Source organism: Stegostoma tigrinum, chromosome 2, assembly GCF_030684315.1.
Source record: "Stegostoma tigrinum isolate sSteTig4 chromosome 2, sSteTig4.hap1, whole genome shotgun sequence".
NCBI lineage: Eukaryota > Metazoa > Chordata > Chondrichthyes > Orectolobiformes > Stegostomatidae > Stegostoma > Stegostoma tigrinum.
The window spans coordinates 116,237,216-116,256,946 of NC_081355.1; the positions used below are offsets into that span (position 1 = coordinate 116,237,216).

General features: G+C 42.8%; 1 protein-coding gene across 4 annotated transcripts in view; it reads left to right on the top strand.

Moving 5' to 3' along the window:
• The window catches only part of malrd1 (MAM and LDL receptor class A domain containing 1), a 414,264-nt gene that overhangs the window by 18,349 nt on the left and 376,184 nt on the right, over positions 1 to 19,731 (top strand). For 3 of the 4 annotated variants that reach the window (XM_048551253.2, XM_059638768.1, XM_059638771.1), the window contains exon 2: positions 3,768 to 3,905. In XM_048551253.2, the coding sequence (XP_048407210.2) occupies positions 3,768 to 3,905 (138 nt within the window). Of the gene's footprint in view, positions 1 to 3,767; positions 3,906 to 7,336; positions 7,420 to 19,731 lie in introns of those variants that run through there. The other variant, XM_059638773.1, reaches the window with a different exon arrangement.

Consider the following 19,731-nt stretch of genomic DNA (forward strand, 5'->3'; position numbering starts at 1 on the left):
GAAGGTAAATAATCTGGTGGGTTGGCACAAAGATAACCGGCCTCTTTCCTTCACCTCAGCAATTAATTTCTGGCTGGGAATTCCATTATTGATCTTTCCAACTCAGCACCAAATTACAAGGTTGAAATGGTTAAACAATGACCACTTAAAGGCCTCAACCTACACTGACCCAATTAACCTTCTTTCTGGCTAGCGAGAAAAATGGCAGCCTTACCAATTGGGAAAATGGGGCAACCTGCCTATCAGGTTGGCCTTGACCCCTAACCATGCCTCCAACTGGCCTGACATCACTCTCACTCTTACCCATTATCCCTCACCCTGCCACCCCACTGCAAATAAAAACACAGAGTCTGCTGCACTGCTACTTATCTAGTAACACAGGCTTTCTATGCTTTACTGCTGTACTAAGTGGCCGTTGCCCTCAAATGAACCGATAGCCCTCAGATGAAGTGGGGCATCTCTGTTTGAAAAGTCAGCTGGGTCACCTCATTGGCACTTGGTCACTTCTCACTGGTGGGATGAGGGAGGTCTCTCAAATAGAGAGTACCTAACCCACACTTAGACGAATACAAAGGAAAATCTTCCATAATATGCCTTTATTCTGAATATATCCTCCAAAGAAATGGTTTCCCTGTACTGACTGTAGTCAATCCATTAGTCATTTTGAACAGCTCAATTAGGTAAACTTTCTGAGTTCAACAGAGTACTATTCAAGCTGATGCAACTTGTTTTTTTAATTCAACTCTTTGATAATCCTTTGAACATTAATGTATCTTCCCTGAGGTTTGATATCCTGGATCCAATGTAGGAACCCAGATGGTGTCTGATCAGACCTCTCTCTAAATCATCACTTCCTCATCAAGTGCCTCACATTCATCACTTTTGGCAAATTGTAGTGTTTCATTTCTCTTGGAAAATTCTTATTTCAGTCTCTTTGTAAAGCTAGTCAACTGAATATGTCTTTGGCTGCTGCTTCCAGACATCCATGTCTAAGCTATTCACATACATTTTAAAAGGTAATTAGAAGTGTATTGAAACATTGGCTTTTATCCCAAAACCTCTGGTGTATGCAAGTGAGAACATGATGCTTCCTCTTTCAGTGTGCTTTGTGTCCTCTGAATGAATAGAGAGCTCACGCTTTTTATTACTGTGTCACATATTAGTGTCTTTTAACATTTAATGCTTGCACTGCTGTTGCAAAATAGATATTTAATCTATTCCATGAAGACTTTGCAATCTGATTTTACCAAAGCTGTTGACTCCTACACCATTTACAAACTCTCCATCAATGCATGCTTCAGTGGAGTTCCAAGCTACATCTGTGAACCGTGAGCCTTATAGTCTTGCTAAGTAGATCATTTTATAATTATGCTGGTGCACAACCATGTCATTGCAGCTGTTCCTGGCTGGCTCATGAATGCCACAACATGTCATGGAGACGAATGTGTTCTAATCAATCTGTTCAGAGATGCTATTACACACCTGTCATATTGGGTCTACACTGACCCTCCTAAGAGCATCCCAAACAGACCCAGGCACCCCCCCCCCCCCAAACTACCCCTGCAATCTCACATTTCCAATGGCTAAAACAACTAGCCAGCTCATCCCTGGACACTACAATGTAATTTTCAGCATGTTCAGTACACATAAACTGTACATCTTTGGGCAGTGGGGGGAAAATGCAGCACCCAGAGGTAACCCACGCAGACACGGGGAGAGCACGCAAACTCCGCACAGACAGTCGCCTGAGGGTGGAATTGAACCTTTGTCCCTGGCATGGATGCAACAGTGCTAACCATTATGCCACTGTGCCACCCCAATAAATCCACTTTCCCCAACTGGGAGTAGAACGCAGGCTGTGATGACGTTCTTGGCATTTTGAATTCGGAAGATATGTGTCATCAACATCAGTAATAAATACTGAAAGAAAGTTAGAAATGTTAATTATAGACAATAAAGGTAAATTATTATTGTTAGTTATTGCAGCAAAGGTAAGTTGTCAATACAGTAAGACAAAGAACTGTGGATGCTGGAAATCTGAAACAAAAACAAAAAGTGCGGGTGAAACTCAACAGATCTGCCAGCATCTGTGGGGAGAGAAACAAGAGAAGCAGAGTGAATTGTTCAAATTGACCGATTCTTCTTCAGAACTGAAAGGGACTGGAAAGTGATTATTTTGATGCTGTTGACAAAGAGGAGGAGGAGTGAATGAAAAAGATGGTGAGGGTTTGGTTTGGCAAAAGACAAAAAGAATGTTAATGGTGGTAAAGAGATAGAGATGTAAAATGGGTGTAAAAAATTATTATGGAAAGGAGAAAATCAAGTCTACTGAGAGTAAAGGCAATGAAACACAAACAGGCCATGGCCAAGGGTGGAGTAGGGGATTGTAATCAAAACTAAGAACAGTCCAAGGAACATGACCCCTGTCCTCCAGATATCACCCCACCCAAACTCAAGCTATGTCTCATTATTGTCTCATTGGCTTTACTCTCAGAAGAGGGGGCCCATTTTAATTGGTTGGTTGATTGATTTATGGTCAGATTATTTGTCAAAGTACAGTGCCAAGCTTTGTTTACGAGTAGTACAGGCAGATCATAGTAAGCAAGGATGTGCAGATCGGATGCTGTAAAAAACTTAAACAGAGACAAACAGATTAGCTTGCAGAGGGTGTGTGTTAGGTGAGATCAACATTAACAAGATCAGCACTATATGGGGCTAGAGAGTCTATTCATCAGTCTGATAACAGCCGGAAAAAAGCTGTTCCTGAACCTGCTCATGTTTGTGCTCAGGCTTCTGTATCTTCTGCCTGATGGAAGAGGTTGTAGGAGATCATTACAGGAGTGCAATGTGTCTTTGATGATGTTGGCAGTTTTCTGCTGCAGTGAGCGTGTAGGCGGAGTCCATGGATAGAAGGTTGGCTTCCCAATGGTCTGGGCTGTGCACACAATCTTCTGTAATTTCTTACTGTCCTGGGTAGAGCCATTGCTGTACCAGGCCATTATGCACCCAGACAGTGTGCTTTTAATGGTGCATTTGTAGGAGTTGGTGTGGGACCTTATGGACATATCAAATTTCCTGAGACACCTGAGGAAGAAGAGGCTTTGTTGTTGCCTTCTTTACTGTTGTATCTATGTGGGAAGCCAAGGACAGGTGGTTGGTTATCGTTACTCTGAGGAACTTGACACTCTCCACCTTCTCAACGTCAGCTCCAATGACGTAGATGGGGGGGCATGTTCTCCTCTTTTCTTTCTGAAGTCAATGATCAATTCTTTAATTTTATCGACATTGAGAAAGAAGTTGTTCTCATTGCACCACATCACCAAGCCCTCTATCTCCCTTCTGTATTTTGACTTGTCGCTGTTAGGTATCTGTCCTACTACGATGGCGATGTCGGCGAACTCATAGATGGTGTTCCTTCAGAATTTGGCAACACGGTTGTGGATGCACTGGGAGTACAGTAGGGGGCTGAGGACATATCCTTGGCTCCAGTGTTGAGTGCTGTTTTTCTCCTTCTCACACCTATCATTTTACATCTCTATCAATCTTTTACTACCATGTGCATTCTGTTTGACTTTTGGTTTTGATACCCTCACAATCTCTTTCATTCACTCCTCCTCTCCTTCATCAACAGCATCAAAACAATCATTTTCAGTTCCCTACAGATGCTGATGGACCTGTTGAGTTTATTCAGCATTTTTTTATAATTAATGAGTCGTAGTGTTCATGTACATTGTTTTAGATTATTAACATTTTCTTTCTTTGATAAGGCTTTTCATGTGAAAAATGTGACTTTGAGGCTGACTTCTGTAACTGGTCCATCGATCAGGAGTCACTAACTAGATGGACCAGAATGAATAGTGACAGTGGCATTGGACCAAAGGCTGACCACAGGGGAAATCGATCAGGTATGGAAGTGTAAAAATTTGCTACTATCTTGATTTTAAATAGCACTAAAACTAGTTTAATTATGAAAAGACTTACAAAGTAACAGTTGTTCATGAGGACGAGGAGGTTGATACCTTTATACTTGTTATTTGCTATAAGTGTCTATAAGATCACAGAAAATAAATCTATACTAAGACTTGTTTTTTTTTAAAGTATTGTTTCTATGAATTCTGCTTTTGAGGAGCTAATGCCACAGTTTTATTCCTGTTTATTTGACCAATTTACTAGCATACATCTTTTGCTGAATTATTTAGATTTAAGTTTATTTTCAGGATTAGTTTGTAGAAACCCAGAGCCCTGTAAATTGCTACAGTCTGTTTTTTGAGGTTTGTGGATGAATTCCCCTTACAATAAGTCAGACTTCAGGCCTTGGATTATTTCCATATACTGTGGCTATTAATTCCCCTAAACTAAAGGCTTATGCACTAATTAGAACCATAAAACATGTAGGTTAACAGCACTAGAAGAATCTGTGTTGATACTACAGTCATCGTTTTCCATTAAGGGAAACCATAATCTCTAAATAAGCTCTGATAATACCAAGTGGAACAGAATAATGCCGGCCTAGAGATTTGATGCTATCAGACCCACTTCTCAGGGACAAAACAATCTACCTTATCATGGTGCAAACTCACCAACCTGTCTGTTGTCTCCAGGAGACTTGAAGGCAAGATTGGGGTCTTTTAAAGCAAATCTCTGTAGCAAATTACCTTCTGTGACTTTCTTTGCTCCTGTTCTAGCTCCTGTCTCCTTGTTCCCAGTGGTTCATGTTGCGATGATCCTTATTCTAGTTTGACCTGTAAAAAGCTAAGCTTATTGAGGTTGCTTTAAACTAATTTGACAAGGAGCTGAGAATCTGAGATGTATCCAAAATTTGAAGGGAAATAACCTGGTATTAGGAAGGAGAAAAGCTGCTAGGGAGACTGGAAGACATGAGAAACTGGAAGCCATGCTTCAAAGTGCAGAATGATATCAAAAAGATAAAATGAGGGGAATTCTATCTGAATGTACACAGCATTCCCAACAATGTCGATAATGTACGCCAAAACCAAGACACAGGTATGATCGAATTGCCTCTGCAGGATGATGATTATAGTGGTGACCAGGACTGGGAACTCAATATTCAAGAATATTCAATGTTTGAAAAGGATGGATCAGAAGGAAAAGGAGGTGGATTTGCACTGATGATAAAGAATGTGATCAGTACATTAGTAAGGGAGGTGGAGCTAATAAACAGCAAGGAGCAGCAGGCATTCATTGACCACCAAAAAACAGTGTAGTGTGGGCATGGGATTAATCAGGAGATGAAAGAAGCTTGTAGCTTGGGCAACACAGCAGTCGCGGATGACTTCAATCTGCACGTAGACTGGGTAAGCCAATTGAACAGTTGATATCCAATTGGAAGACAAGTTTCTGGCATTAGGGATGGTTTTCAAGAGTACCTCATTAAAGACTAGACTGGAGGACATTTTGGATTTAGTCTTCTGGAATGAAAATGGTCCCACTTGTTAGTTCTCTCAACACTTACAACAGACCCAGCCTTGCACCAATGTCCTTTATGACTCAACCAGCTCAATCAGTAATGCGGCTATTGAACTATCCTTGGTGATGGATATCGAAATTGCCAAAAAAAAAACAGTCTGCACACTTGTTGCTCCCAGTGGTTCCTCCAATTGTTGTGCAACGTGGAGGAGCACTGATTCATTAGATGAGGGATTATGTTATGTGGTAATCAGCAGGAAGTTTCCTTGCCCAAGTTTAACCTGAAGCCATGAGGTTTCACAGTGTCCAGAGTCAAAGCTGAGGAATCCCTGGGCAACTATCCCCTAACTTTCCACCACCTCTGCTGCATCTGATCTGCTGGTGGGATAGGACATTTCCAGGTTTGGTGATTTGTGGTGTCTGGGACATTGTGAGGTATGATTCCATGAAAGCATCTATGCCAGGCTGTTGCTTCACTAATCAACGAGAGAGGTCTCCCAATTTCATCACCAGCGTCAGTTGTTAGTAAGAAGGACTTTGCACATTCTCCCTGTGTCTGTGTGGGTTTCCTCTGAGTGCTTCAGTTTCCTCCCAGAGTCCGAGGATGTGCAGATTATGTGCATTAACCTTGCTAAAAAATGCACCGTCATTTCCAGGATGTGCAGGCTAGGTAGATTAGCCATGGGAAATACAGGGTTATGGGTATGGAGTAGGGGGTTGGGTTTGGGTGACATGCTCTTTGGAGGATTGGTGCAGACTCGCTCTGCCAAATGGCGTGTTTCTGCACTTTAGGGATTCTATGATTCCATGGCTTTGCTGGATCAACAGGGCTATTGTCATTTCCAGTGCCTAGGTCAATGTCAGGTAGTCCATCTGGTTTCATTTCTTTTTTGAGACTTTCCGGTGATTGATACTATGGCATAACTTTCAGGCCTATTTCAAAATACAAATAAGAGTCAATCACATTGCTGTTAGTCTGGAGTAACATGTAGGGCAGATCTGTTGATTTCTTTCCCAAAAGAACATTAATAACCCAGATAGGTTTTTCCGTACAATCAACAGGGTCATCTTTTGACTATCAATTACAAACTTATACTAATTCAAATTCCACTATCTGACAGAATTTGATCCTGGGTTCCCAGAACATTAACTGATCTGATCAATACAGTTGTTGTCATAATAATGCTACCCCATTACCTCCCCTTATTGGGAATAGTCAGCATGGGCTGCAAATGAAAATTGTGTATGACAAACTTGTTGGAGGTTTTTGAGAATGTTACTGACATAAATGGAAAAGGGAGTCCATGGATGCAGTATATTTACATTTTCAGAAGAACCTCATGTAAGAAAGCCCACAAGAGGTTGATTCCAAAGTTAATGCATATGGAATAGGAGATAATGTCTTGACATGGGCTAAAGGATTGACCAACAGACATAACATAAAATAGAAATAAATGGATCATCCTTATATTGGCAGACTGTGACTCGTGAAATACCACAAGGTTCAGTAATTGGTGTGCAGTTATTCAAAATATATATCAATGATTTTGAAGTGGAAGGCTAAATGTAATATTTCTAGATTTGCTGATGGTACAAAGCTAAAGAGGAATGTGCGTTGTGAACAGACCAAAACAGCACACAGTGCTCCATGTACAGTCTAAATAAGCTTCTATACAGCTGAAGCAAGACTTCATTACTGCTGTATTCAAGTCCTCTTGCAACAAAGGTTAATATTTCATTAGTTTTCCTAACAAGCTTGCTGTATGTACATGTTAGCCTTCAGTGTTTAGTAAGTCTCTAAAGTTTTTATCTCCTTATCTTTGGGAAGATTTTATTGCCATAGAAGGAATGCCATAGAGATTCACCAGGCTTGATCCCAGTCTGGTGGGATCACCCTACGAAGAGAGATTATGCAAACTCAGCCTCAAAGAATGAGATGTGATCCAAATGAAACCTACAAATTTCTTAAAAATACAGACAGAGTAGATGCAGGTAAGATGTTTCACATTGTTGGAGAATCTAGAACCAGGAAGAACAGTTTGAAAATAAAGGGAACGTCAGTAGGACCAATATGAGGAGATAATAGGAACTGCTGATGCTGGAGAATCTGAGATAACAAGGTGTAGAGCTGGATTAACACAGCAGGCCAAGCAGCATCAGAGGAGCAGGAAGGCTGACATTTTGGGCCTAGACCCTTCATCTGAAAAGGGGGCTGGGGAAAGTGTTCTGAAATAAATAGGGAGAGAGGGGGAGGCAGACCGAAGATGGATAGAGGAGAAGATAGGTGGAGCGGAGACAGACGAGTTAAAGGGGCGGGGATGGAGCCTGCAGAGGAGAGTGTAGGTGGGGAGGTGGGGAGGTAGGGAGGGGATAGGTCAGTCCGGGGAGGACGGACAGGTCAAGGGGGCAGGATGAGGTTAGTAGGGAGGAAATGGAGGTGCGGCTTGAGGTGGGAGGAGGGGATATGTTAGGAGGAGGGGAAAATCTCCCCTCCCCCTACTGCATCCCAAAACCAGCCCAGCTCATCCCTGCCTCCCTAACCCGTTCATTATGCTCAGAGATTGTGAATCTTTGGAAGTTTCAAACACATTGAGCTGTGGGAACTCAGATATTGAGTATATTTAAAGTCGAGGTTGATAAATTTTTATTAGCAATCGTATTAAAGTTATGAGGATAGGATGGTAAAAGGTGTTGAAGTATTTGATCAGACATGAGCATATTAAATAGTTGTTCAGATTTGACAGGCTGATTGGGAGACTCCTGTGCTTAATGCTCCTAAACAATGCTTCGTGCCCAATCTAATCTAACGCTTCTGCAGTTGACATTAAGTGAAATCTGATCCGTTCCCATTGAAACTCTAGTATTGTTTGACTGTGCTTCAGGAGGTAATGAGTTCTTACTCTTTTGAAGAGCTCTGACTGGTAGCAAAGGCTTTTTTGTAGCAACCTTTACTCACTTCCTTGTAACCATATACAGTATGACTACACATGTGATTGAGTCTATACCCTTTTCTCACATTGCCCTTATTAACATGTGCTAATGATGTTAATAAGGCATAACTTCCTATGTACATACTCAGTAACTATTGAAGGATTAACCTTTTGTTGCACAGAAATTAAGAAGGTATCTCCATATATTAAATTGCTGAGTAAATGAGAGGGACAAAGGTTAGCTTTTAGAGCATGGGGAGCAAAGAGGGATGAGTGACTGTTGAACTAGCTGCAATTTCTTATACAGTGTTTCATATTTTGTGATATAAAAGTAAGGAGGAAAAAAATTGGGATAAGTTATGAAAAAGAACTGAGCAGCATTTCTTCCCATGTTATCAGTTGTCAGGCTGTAACTCTCTTCCTGCTCTTATTAAGTGGCCATTTTCTTCCAATCGGGAAAGCGAACGCAGGTCAACTTTACTTGTTCAATGACAGACTCCTTCGAGGAGTTGATGGAAAACTCGGCTAAAAAGAACGGAGCATATTGATGTCATCATTGTGAACAGTTTAGAGTATACATCTACTGAAGTTGTGTATAAGTTGTGAAGTGCAGGGGAACAAGAGTTGTAAAAATACTGCAGTATGAATTTAAGGTGAAAAAGATGCAATCAGGAACACTGATAATGGGAACTGCAGATGCTGGAGAATCCAAGATAACAAAATGTGAGGCTGGATGAACACAGCAGGCCCAGCAGCATCTCAGGAGCACAAAAGCTGACGTTTCGAGCCTAGACCCTTCATCAGAGAAGGGGATGGGGTGAGGGTTCTGGAATAAATAGAGAGAGAGAGGGAGGCGGACCAAAGATGGAGAGAAAAGAAGATAGGTGGAGAGGAGAGTATAGGTAGGGAGGGGATTGGTCAGTCCAGGGAGGACGGACAGGTCAAGTAGGTGGGATGAGGTTAGTAGGTAGGAAATGGAGGTGCGGCTTGAGGTGAGAGGAAGGGATGGGTGAGAGGAAGAACAGGTTAGGGAGGCAGAGACAGGCTGGACTGATTTTGGGATGCAGTGGGTGGAGGGGAAGAGCTGGGCTGGTTGTGTGGTGCAGTGGGGGGAAGGGACAAACTGGGCTGGTTTTGGGATGCGGTGGGGGAAGGGGAGATTTTGAAGCTGGTTAAGTCCACATTGATACCATTGGGCTGCAGGGTTTCCAAGTGGAATATGAGTTGCTGTTCCTGCAACCTTCGGGTGGCATCATTGTGGCACTGCAGGAGGCCCATGATGGACATGTCATCTAAAGAATGGGAGGGGGAGTGGAAATGGTTTGCGACTGGGAGGTGCAGTTGTTTATTGTGAACCGAGTGGAGGTGTTCTGCAAAGCGATCCCCAAGAACGCCCTTGACTGCGTCTCCCGCATTTCACGCATCACATCCCTCACACCCCGCCCCCGCCACAACCGCCCAAAGAAGATCCCCCTCGTTCTCACCCACAATCCCACCAACCTCCGTATACAACGTATCATCCTCCGACACTTCGGCCATCTACAATCCGACCCCACCACCCAAGACATTTTTCCATCCCCACCCTTGTCTGCTTTCTGGAGAGACCACTCTCTCCGTGACTCCCTTGTTCGCTCTACACTGCCCTCCAACCCCACCACACCCGGCACCTTCCCCTGCAACCGCAGGAAATGCTACACTTGCCCCCACACCTCCTCCCTCACCCCAATCCCAGGCCCCAAGATGACTTTCCATATTAAGCAGAGGTTCACCTGCACATCTGCCAATGTGGTATACTGTATCCATTGTACCCGGTGTAGCTTCCTCTACATTGGGGAAACCAAGAGGAGGCTTGGGGACCGCTTTGCAGAATACCTCCGCTCAGTTCACAATAAACAACTGCACCTCCCAGTCGCAAACCATTTCCACTCCCCCTCCCATTCTTTAGATGACATGTCCATCATGGGCCTCCTGCAGTGCCACAATGATGCCACCCGAAGGTTGCAGGAACAGCAACTCATATTCCACTTGGAAACCCTGCAGCCCAATGGTATCAATGTGGACTTCACCAGCTTCAAAATCTCCCCTTCCCCCACCACATCCCAAAACCAGCCCAGTTCGTCCCCTCCCCCCACTGCACCACACATCCAGCCCAGCTCTTCCCCTCCACCCACTGCATCCCAAAACCAGTCCAGTCTGTCTCTGCCTCCTAACCTGTTCTTCCTCTCACCCATCCCTTTCTCCCAACCCAAGCCGCACCTCCATCTTCTACCTACTGACCTCATCCCACCTCCTTGACCTGTCCGTCTTCCCTGGACTGACCTATCCCCCCCCACCTCCCCACCTATACTCTCCTGTCCACCTATCTTCTTTTCTCTCCATCTTTGGTCCCCCTCCCCATCTCTCCCTATTTATTCCAGAACCCTCACCCCATCCCCCTGTCAGATGAAGGTTCTAGGCCCAATACGTCAGCTTTTGTGCTCCTGAGATGCTGCTTGGCCTGCTGTGTTCATCCAGCCTCACATTTTGCAATCAGGAACACTGCAGTGATTCTGAAATAGTGAAAGAAAGCAATGGTGCAAAGCTATAGATAGGTGAAGGACGAGGTGTTGGGATGGGAGAAGTAGGGGAACAATATTCTTAGCTTGACAAATTGTGACATATGCCCAGTCGATGTCTGTTACCACATGGGACGTTATCCTCTCTGAAAATACAGCATGAAAAAGTTAATTAATTCACTCAATGACTTAGGGGTGACACAACTCAAAGTTAGTACATTGTATTTATTTAGATCTAAATTGGATTAAATGTGCAACAGTTTGGGAAGTGAGTCAGGCATCATTCATCTCAAGACCTAGTGAGACGTTTGGTCTCCAGGTAGATCTTTATTAAAAGTTAAAAGATGGAATTACGAATTATCTGCTCCCTCAGCTTGTACTTGTCAGCATACAGAAACCCAGTTTTCTTACAACATGAGCTGTGAAATTTCATTTAGAAAATTAAAATTGAACCTAAATTTGTTAGAGATAGGAATCTAAGCACATATTACCCAACAGACATTTTATTCGGAAACTAGTTGAAGTTCCTATCAGTGGAAGGGATAAAACAAAGGCTCATTCAGCAATCACAATCAGTCCATAAGAAGACTTTGTGCAGATGTTACTGTGAAAAAAAATTGTATCAAGTAGATGGTAGTTGCACATACACAGCCAGGATCAAATGAAAGATCAAAATCTGTAATTGTGATTGATAGTGCACTTTGTTTGCACAGCATGCCAATAACACGTTTCTTCCTTCTTGAACTTTCACTTATGGGGCACTGCCTAACACTGGAATGTTTCCAATAATTCAAAAAGGCATGTTGTAGGCAGTGCAACATTTACTCAGATTGATGAGAATGCTAAAGGACCTTTTGGAGCAAAGTGCCTCTGTATTACAGTTAAATTAATATGAAGCCAGTTGAGATGGTCTCCTACATTCAGAGTGCTTTATGAATGCTAGCGTCTGTTAATTTGCAAATATTAGTGCAACAATTATTTGTGCAGAATTCCAAAAGAAGCAATTGTTAAACGGATCATGACTGTCAAATATAGTTTGCTAATTTTTAAAATCTCATCAACTAACTTAAAATCTTTGTGCTTCAGGTTGAGACAGAAGATGGTTAAAATGCCGATCAAAACATTTAACCCAAAAACCAATCTCACCAGAAACACACATGGTAACTTCTTATGGCTGAGCTAGCAATGTGAAAAGGGCTTCCAAAGGGGCACCTAGACATTAAAATGCATCACGATGCATTCACTAAAATGCATTACAATGAGATCTTCAACTAAATCTGCATGAGACAAAACGTTTTGATGGCGAGCATTGCTGGAACAAAGACTTTAAGCCTGAAGCAAAAATAAAAGTTGCTGGAGAAACTCGGCAGTTCTTGCAGAATCTGTGGAGAGAAAGCAGAGTTAAGTTTTCAAGTCCACTGATCCTTCTTCCTAATTTCTTGAGAACACCTGCTGATACCCAGGTCTCAATGCACTTCACCCTTTCCCAAGCATCTCTGCATCCTCCTCACACTTCACCCCCTCAATGAACCATGTAGCAAATGCAAATCTGGAGATATTGCATTTAACCCCTCATCTAGAATTTTTATATATATTGTGAATAGCTGGAGTCCAGCCATTGATTTCTGTGGCACCCCACTAGTCACTGCCAGCCACTTGTAAAAGTACCTCTTCATTCCACTCACTGTCTCTAACCAGAAGTTTATTTTGATTAGTTCTGATTTGGATGTTGCTAAGCAATTTACTTGTTCCAAACCAGATATAGGTGGACTTTCAACAGCATGCACTCTCCTGTATATTGTTCAGAGTCCTCTTGCTTAATTTATGTCTATTAGGACTGCAGGCTGCATAGTGGAAGCAACAGCAATGTCTTGCTGGCCTGGATCCTGAAGAAAATGTTAACTGTTTGACTGAGGTTTGGCTTTGTTTTGGGGTTTTGTTGTGAGCTGACCGAGAGTTCCTTCTGATCAGGCTGTGTCCTGAGTGAGGCTGTGCAATTGCCTTCACTCAAGTAATGTTTCCCATGCTCAATGTCCACTTCCATTGAAATACCCTGCAAGTCATATGCTCCACTTGCTACGTTTTCAAATGTTAAAGTCAGTTGTAGTGCCTGTTTGAAGCCCAGCCGGGCTTCAGCTAGCTGGTGTTTTTTTTTATGGTTACATCATTAATCCCACTTACCAAACAGTCTCTCAGCATCTCATTAACAGTTAAACCGAAGTTCTCGAATTGCCAAATAAAATCAATAGTATCTTAGAATTAGAGGAGGCTCATAGTTGTAATATTCCTTAACTAAATCTGTTAACTCTTAAAAGGTTTTAGCATCTGGTGCCTCAGGGAAAGTTAGGCTCTTGATATTCAAAAAAAACTGTGGTTCACAAGCTATCAGGAAAATTACTCATTGCCTTTCATCTGCCCCAACGTCAAATGCCCAGGAAAAGTCATACATTCTTTCCACATACTGGGCACAGTCTTAACTGGCAGGATCAAATGAGCCCACCTTCCCAAATAACAGCATGATGCCTGAAATGCTTACCCCCACTCAAAGGCAACTGTTGTGAGTGAATTTCTTTAACAGTGTGCTTTTCTCCTGTTGCCACTGAAATGACTCCATGGAGGCTGATACCCTGTCACCAAGTCACTCTTTATTTACATGTGGAGAGTCCTTGACACTAATCCAGCTCTCGGAATGAACAGAACCCTTGACACTCCTATTCTTATCTGTCAGCTCGGACTCCCTGATTGGATCTGGTGAACACTAAGGTTGGTGGAGTAGCAGATAGTGAAGGGGACTATCAGAGATTACAGCAAAATATAGATAGACTGGAGAGTTGGGCAGATAAATGGCAAATGGAGTTCAATCCAGGCAAATGTGAGGTGTTGCATTTTGGAAGATCCAATTCAAGGGCGAACTATACAGTAAATGGAAAAGTCCAAGAGAAAATTGATGAACAGAGAGATCTGGGTGTTCAGGTCCATTGTTCCCTGAAGGTGGCAACACAGGTCAATAGAGTGGTAAAGAAGGCATACAGCATGCTTTCCTTAATCGGACAGGGAATTGAGTACAAGAGTTGGCAGTTCATGTTACAGTTGTATATGACTTTGGTTCGGCCACATTGAGAGTACTATGTACAGTTCTGGTCACCACATTACCAAAAGGATGTGGATGCTTTAGAGAGGGTGCAGAGGAGGTTCATCAGGATGTTGCCTGGCATGGAGGGTGCTAGCTGTGAAGAGTGTTTGAGTAGATTAGGATTATTTTCATTAGAAAGACGGAGATTGAGGGGTGCAAAATCATGAGGGGTATAGACAAGGTGGATAGCAAGAAGCTTTTTCCCAGAGTGGGGGGACTCAATTACTAGGGGTCATGAGTTCAAAGTGAGAGGAGGAAAGTTTATGGGAAATATGCGTGGAAAGTTCTTTACACAGAGGGTGGTGGGTGCCTGGAACGCATTGCCAGCGGAGGTGGTAGACGCAGACACGTTAGCGTCTTTTAAGATATATTTGGACAGATACATGGATGGGCAGGGAGCAAATGGACACAGATCATTAGAAAATAGATGACAGGTTAGACAGAGGATCTCAATCGGCGCAGGCTTGGAGGGCCGAAGGGCCTGTTCCTGTGCTGTAATTTTCTTTGTTCTTTGAACAGCCCTAATCACGGAACTCATATTCTAAGAGATCCATCTAGCTAACCTTGCTGCACCTCCTTTAGCCCACCTCTCTGTCTTCTATTAGTTAGCCAATCTTGTTTCCTTGCCAATGTAATTCCTCTTGGCTCTTCTCCTTAAGTAGCTTAATGTGTCATTTCTTATTAAACATCCTCTGAAAATATAAATATATTGAAATTTAAATAAAAAGCAATGGAAATATATGTTTTTGACAAACTGAGGAGCAACTCTGAAATAAGTGTAATTGAAACAGAACGACGATAATTACAGTTCAAAGATACAATTTGTGTTGTGTTTTTGGGATGTTTCGTTTTGAGTGGGCTAGAATACAAAAGCAGGAGTGTACTGCTGAGATCAGACTGTATTTGGAATTTTGAGAGCAGTTTTGTGTCCCTTAGTTGAGAAAGGATGTGGCAGCCTTAGAGGGGGTCTGGAGGAAATTCACAAGAATAATCTAGAAATAAAGTGGATGAAGACTCTGGATCTGTACTCGATGGAGTTTAGAAGGATATGGAGCAATTCTCACCAAAACCGACAGAACGCTGAGGGACCTGGAGAGAGTGGATGTGCACAAGATGTTTCCACTAGTAGTAGAGAGTAGGACCTGAGGACACAGCCTTTGAGGGAAGGGATAATCGTTTAGAACTGGGATGAGGAGGAATTTCTTCAGCCTGAGAGTGGTGAATGTGTGGAGTCTCATTGCTGTAGATAGTTATGGATGCCAAGTCATTGGGTGTCTTTAAGATAAAGATGGATAGGCTCTTGGTTCATAAATAGCCAAAGATGGATAGGTCCTTGATTCATAAATGGTCAAAGATGGATAAGTCCTTGATTCATAAATGGTCAAAGATAGATAGGTCCTTGATTCATAAATGGTCAAAGGTGGATAGGTTCTTTCTTCATAAGGGGATCAAAGGTTATGAGAAGAAGGCATAAGAATGGGCTAAAGAATCGTCTCAGCCATGATTGAATGGCAGAGCAGACTTGATGGATTGTTTGTCCTAATTCTCCTCCTATATCTTATGGGTCTAAGAGTTTTATGGAGGTGAAAAGTATTCACACTTAAGATGATAATAGTTATGTTGGATTTGTCTGCAGAAGTTTACTTGACCCAAAAATCTTGTAAAATGCTTTGAAGTTAGTGTGTATACTAGGGAGCTTTCAATTATTAATCTAGGTTCCCCAGATCAAAGAAGCTAAAAGCTTACACATTAGTTTTCTTGACAGAACCAGTAAGTGTGTTCAGGAGGCCATTAACACGAAAGGAGACAGATGGCTGAATTTTACTGCAAATCTGCTAAGTGCATTTTTTGTTGTCTTTCGTGGAGGCCTAATGGTTTCTTATCATGTTATCACTTCAAGGCTGGGATCCTGCTCCTCTGATGCTGCCTGGCCTGATGTGATCATCCAGCTCTACACCTTATGATCTTAGAGAAAATGTTCGGTCTCTTTGGGAATCCAGACTTAGGGACAGGCAAGAAACTGGAGCTGAGGAAGATTGTATTGAATGACTGAGCAGCTTCCAAGGGCCATATGGTCTTATGTTTTTATAAATGGCCAGAATGCTTTAAATTGATACAGAGTGGTGAGAGGTACGTTACTCTGAATGTTAACCCTCTTAGACTCGAAGTCTCCGCTGATTGTGCATTCATCTGTCATATGGGCTGATCTCAGAGCCTAGTGGAGTAGCTGGCTGCTGCTGAAGTGAAATATAATGAGGTGATATTTGTCTTAACTGGTTTGCAAAACAGATGACAATCCATCTGCAGCCCATTTCACATTCAGCACAATTTTCTGTTCTATTCAAATATGTGAAATAAAGTATGTGGAGTGTATGTCAGCCTGTTGATGCCCTATTAAAAACCAAAAGAACTGTGGATTCTGTAAATCAGGAACAAAAACAAAGTTGCTGGAATAGCTCAGCGGGTCTGACAGCATGTGTGGAGGAGAAAACAGAGTTAACGTTTTGGGTCCAGTGTTCCTTCCTCAGAACTTGATCCACTTGTTGTTGATGCACTATTACCTGTTTCATGCTTCTGATGAAGAAGTATTTTACCCCAATAGCTTTCACTGTGTATTAGATAATTCTGCCTGCTATCTGTCAATTGTTTGTTTAATGAGGGCAATCACAATGCCCAGCAGATTAGAGAGGACATGTTTCCATTTTCTAGTCCTTTAGTGTGGGGATCACCTTTTCATAACTTTGCTTTTGCATGCTGCCAATACAGATTGACAATGAATTTAGCTACGTGGTATTGAAGCCAGATGTCCCTGTCACTGTCATTGATTGCTAAAGTTGTAATGCTGAGTAGAGTTGTAACAGGAGCACAACCTTGTTCGGCACCTTTGGTAATAACAAATGATGATGACCCATGATTGAACCAAGTTGGTAACTGCCAAAGCAGAAACTTTGGAATGCAAGGTCAGCTCTTTTCAGCACATTTGCAATTGCCTCATGGCAATGTCTATTGACATGAAATATCAGAGGAACTTTGGGTCTTTAATCATTCAATCCTGTTCTGCCATTGGGTGTAATTATGACTGATCTGTGACCCCCAAATCTGTCTACCCCCCCCCCATATCACTTAATGCACATAAAGAGTATTTTAAAATCATCTAGAAAGAGAGAGCACAGAAGGAGACCGTTTGGAACCATCATGTCATTTGTAAGGTAATGATGTGAAAGGGTTAATAGATAAACTAAGCTGGTATATAACAGAGCTTGGGTGGAGCCAGTGAATAGTCTTGGGCAGCTATAGTTGCAGACTGTCATGTTTTGTTATTGTGTTTACTAGGATGCAATAAACATTAAGTTTTCACCTAAGGTAACTGCTTCCTCAAGTGAGATTTATTCATGGTTCATTTTTCACCACAAACTATTAGAAAGTCTCTAGACTGGCATTGGGAAAATTGATCAGAGATAATGGGAACTGCAGATGCTGGAGAATCCAAGTAAATAAAGTGTGGAGCTGGATGAACACAGCAGGCCAAGCAGCATCTCAGGAGCACAAAAGCTGACGTTTTGGGCCTAGACCCTTCATCAGAGAGGGGGATGGGGAGAGGGTTCTGAAATAAATCGGGAGAGAGGGGGAGGCGGGTCAAAGATGTATAGAGGAGAAGATAGGTGGAGAGGACAGTATAGGTAGGGAGGTAGGGAGGGGATAGTTCAGTCCAGGGAGGACGGACAGGTCAAGGAGGCGGGATGAGGCTGGTAGGTGGGAAATGGAGGTGCGGCTTGAGGTGGGAGGAGGGGACAGGTGAGAGGAAGAGAGGAAGAACAGGTTAGGAAGGTGGGGACGAGCTGGGCTGGTTTTGGGATGCAGTTGGGGGAGGGGGCGAGCTGGGCTGGTTTTGGGATGCAATAGGGGAGGGGAGATTTTGAAGCTTGTGAAGTCCACATTGATACCATTGGGCTGCAGGGTTCCCAAGCAGAATATGAGTTGCTGTTCCTGCAACCTTCGGGTGGCGTCATTGTGGCACTGCAGGAGGCCCAGAATGGACATGTCATCTAAGGAATGGGAGGGGGAGTTAAAATGGTTCACGACTGGGAGGTGCAGTTGTTTATTGCGAACCGAGCATAGGTGCTCTGTAAAGCAGTCCCCAAGCCTCCACTTGGTTTCCCCAATGTAGAGTGCTTTGCAGAACACCTCCGCTCGGTTTGCAATAAACAACTGCACCTCCCAGTCGTGAACCATTTTAACTCCCCCTCCCATTCCTCAGACGACATGTCCATCATGGGCCTCCTGCAGTGCCACAATGACACCACCCGAAGGTTGCAGGAACGGCAACTCATATTCCGCTTGGGAACCCTGCAGCCCGATGGTATCAATGTGGGTTTCACAAGCTTCAAAATCTCCCCTTCCCCCACTGCATCCCAAAACCAGCCCAGCTTGTTCCCGCCTCCCTAACCTGTTCTTCTTCTCACCGATTCCCTCCACCCATCTCAAGCCACACCCCCATTTCCCACCTACCAACCTCATCTCACCTCCTTGACCTGTCCGTCCTCCCTGGACTGACCAATCCCCTCCCTACCTCCCCACCTATACTCTCCTCTCCACCTATCTTCTCCTCTATCCATCTTCGGTTCACCTCCCCCTCTCTCCCTATTTATTTCAGAAACGTCTCCCCATCCCCCTGTCTGATGAAGGGTCTAGGCCCGAAACGTCAGCTTTTGTGCTCCTGAGATGCTGCTTGGCCTGCTGTGTTCACCCAGCTTCACACTTTGTTATCAAGGGAAAATTGATGGTAGCTTTGTCTCTTAGATACCTGGGCCTTATCATCATTACAATAATGAGGTTTGTATTCAAAATATCTTTGTTGAACAAAAAAACCTATCAGTCTCAGATTTTAAAATCCACAATTTAAATAATTTATAATTTATTCTCTAAAAGGCTTTCATCATTCTTAGTCTTTGGAAGTGGTACCTCAGTAAGTTCCCGCAAGATCTAGCAGTGTCATTTTGACATTGCTGTTCAATTTTAGACTCCCAGCAGACTGAAATCATTTCTTTCAATCTGTGCCATTTGTGGCAATGAGTATCTTGACAAGCTCCATCAAATCACTCCTTCTTAACCTTCTAAATTCCAGGGCATGCAGCCCTGGTTTGAATTACTTCATGGATTTGGTTGACCAGACAGATTTGTTATATTGTTCGACAATGACATGATGGCACAAGTAATAACTGAAAAATGTGTAATGTCATCATATCACATTTATTAAGGACACAGTGAGGCACTTACACAATAAACATCACTTATCAGAATTATTCATCCTTAGTTTATCTTCCTCCTTGTTGACACATATTTCAGGAAGTAGCCGCGTGTATACATGATTTGTGTAGTCACTACGTTACAAAAGAACACATTAGATGGACAACATAACAAGGTGTGGAACTGGATGACTATTTCTCTGTCTAATTTCTCTTTATTTCTCTGATATTGCTGATTTGACAGGGAGCAGTGAATTATATAAGGATGAGACAATTTGTTTGATCACAGCTCCTCGCATTCAGTTAGCTTGTAGGGAATTAGACTACAATGATTAGAAATGTAAAACAGAAGATTCTAGAAGCACTGGGCAGTCCATTTACATCTGTGGAGAAAGCATTAAGTTAATGTTCCAGTTGAACAAATCCTTCACCAGGGGTGG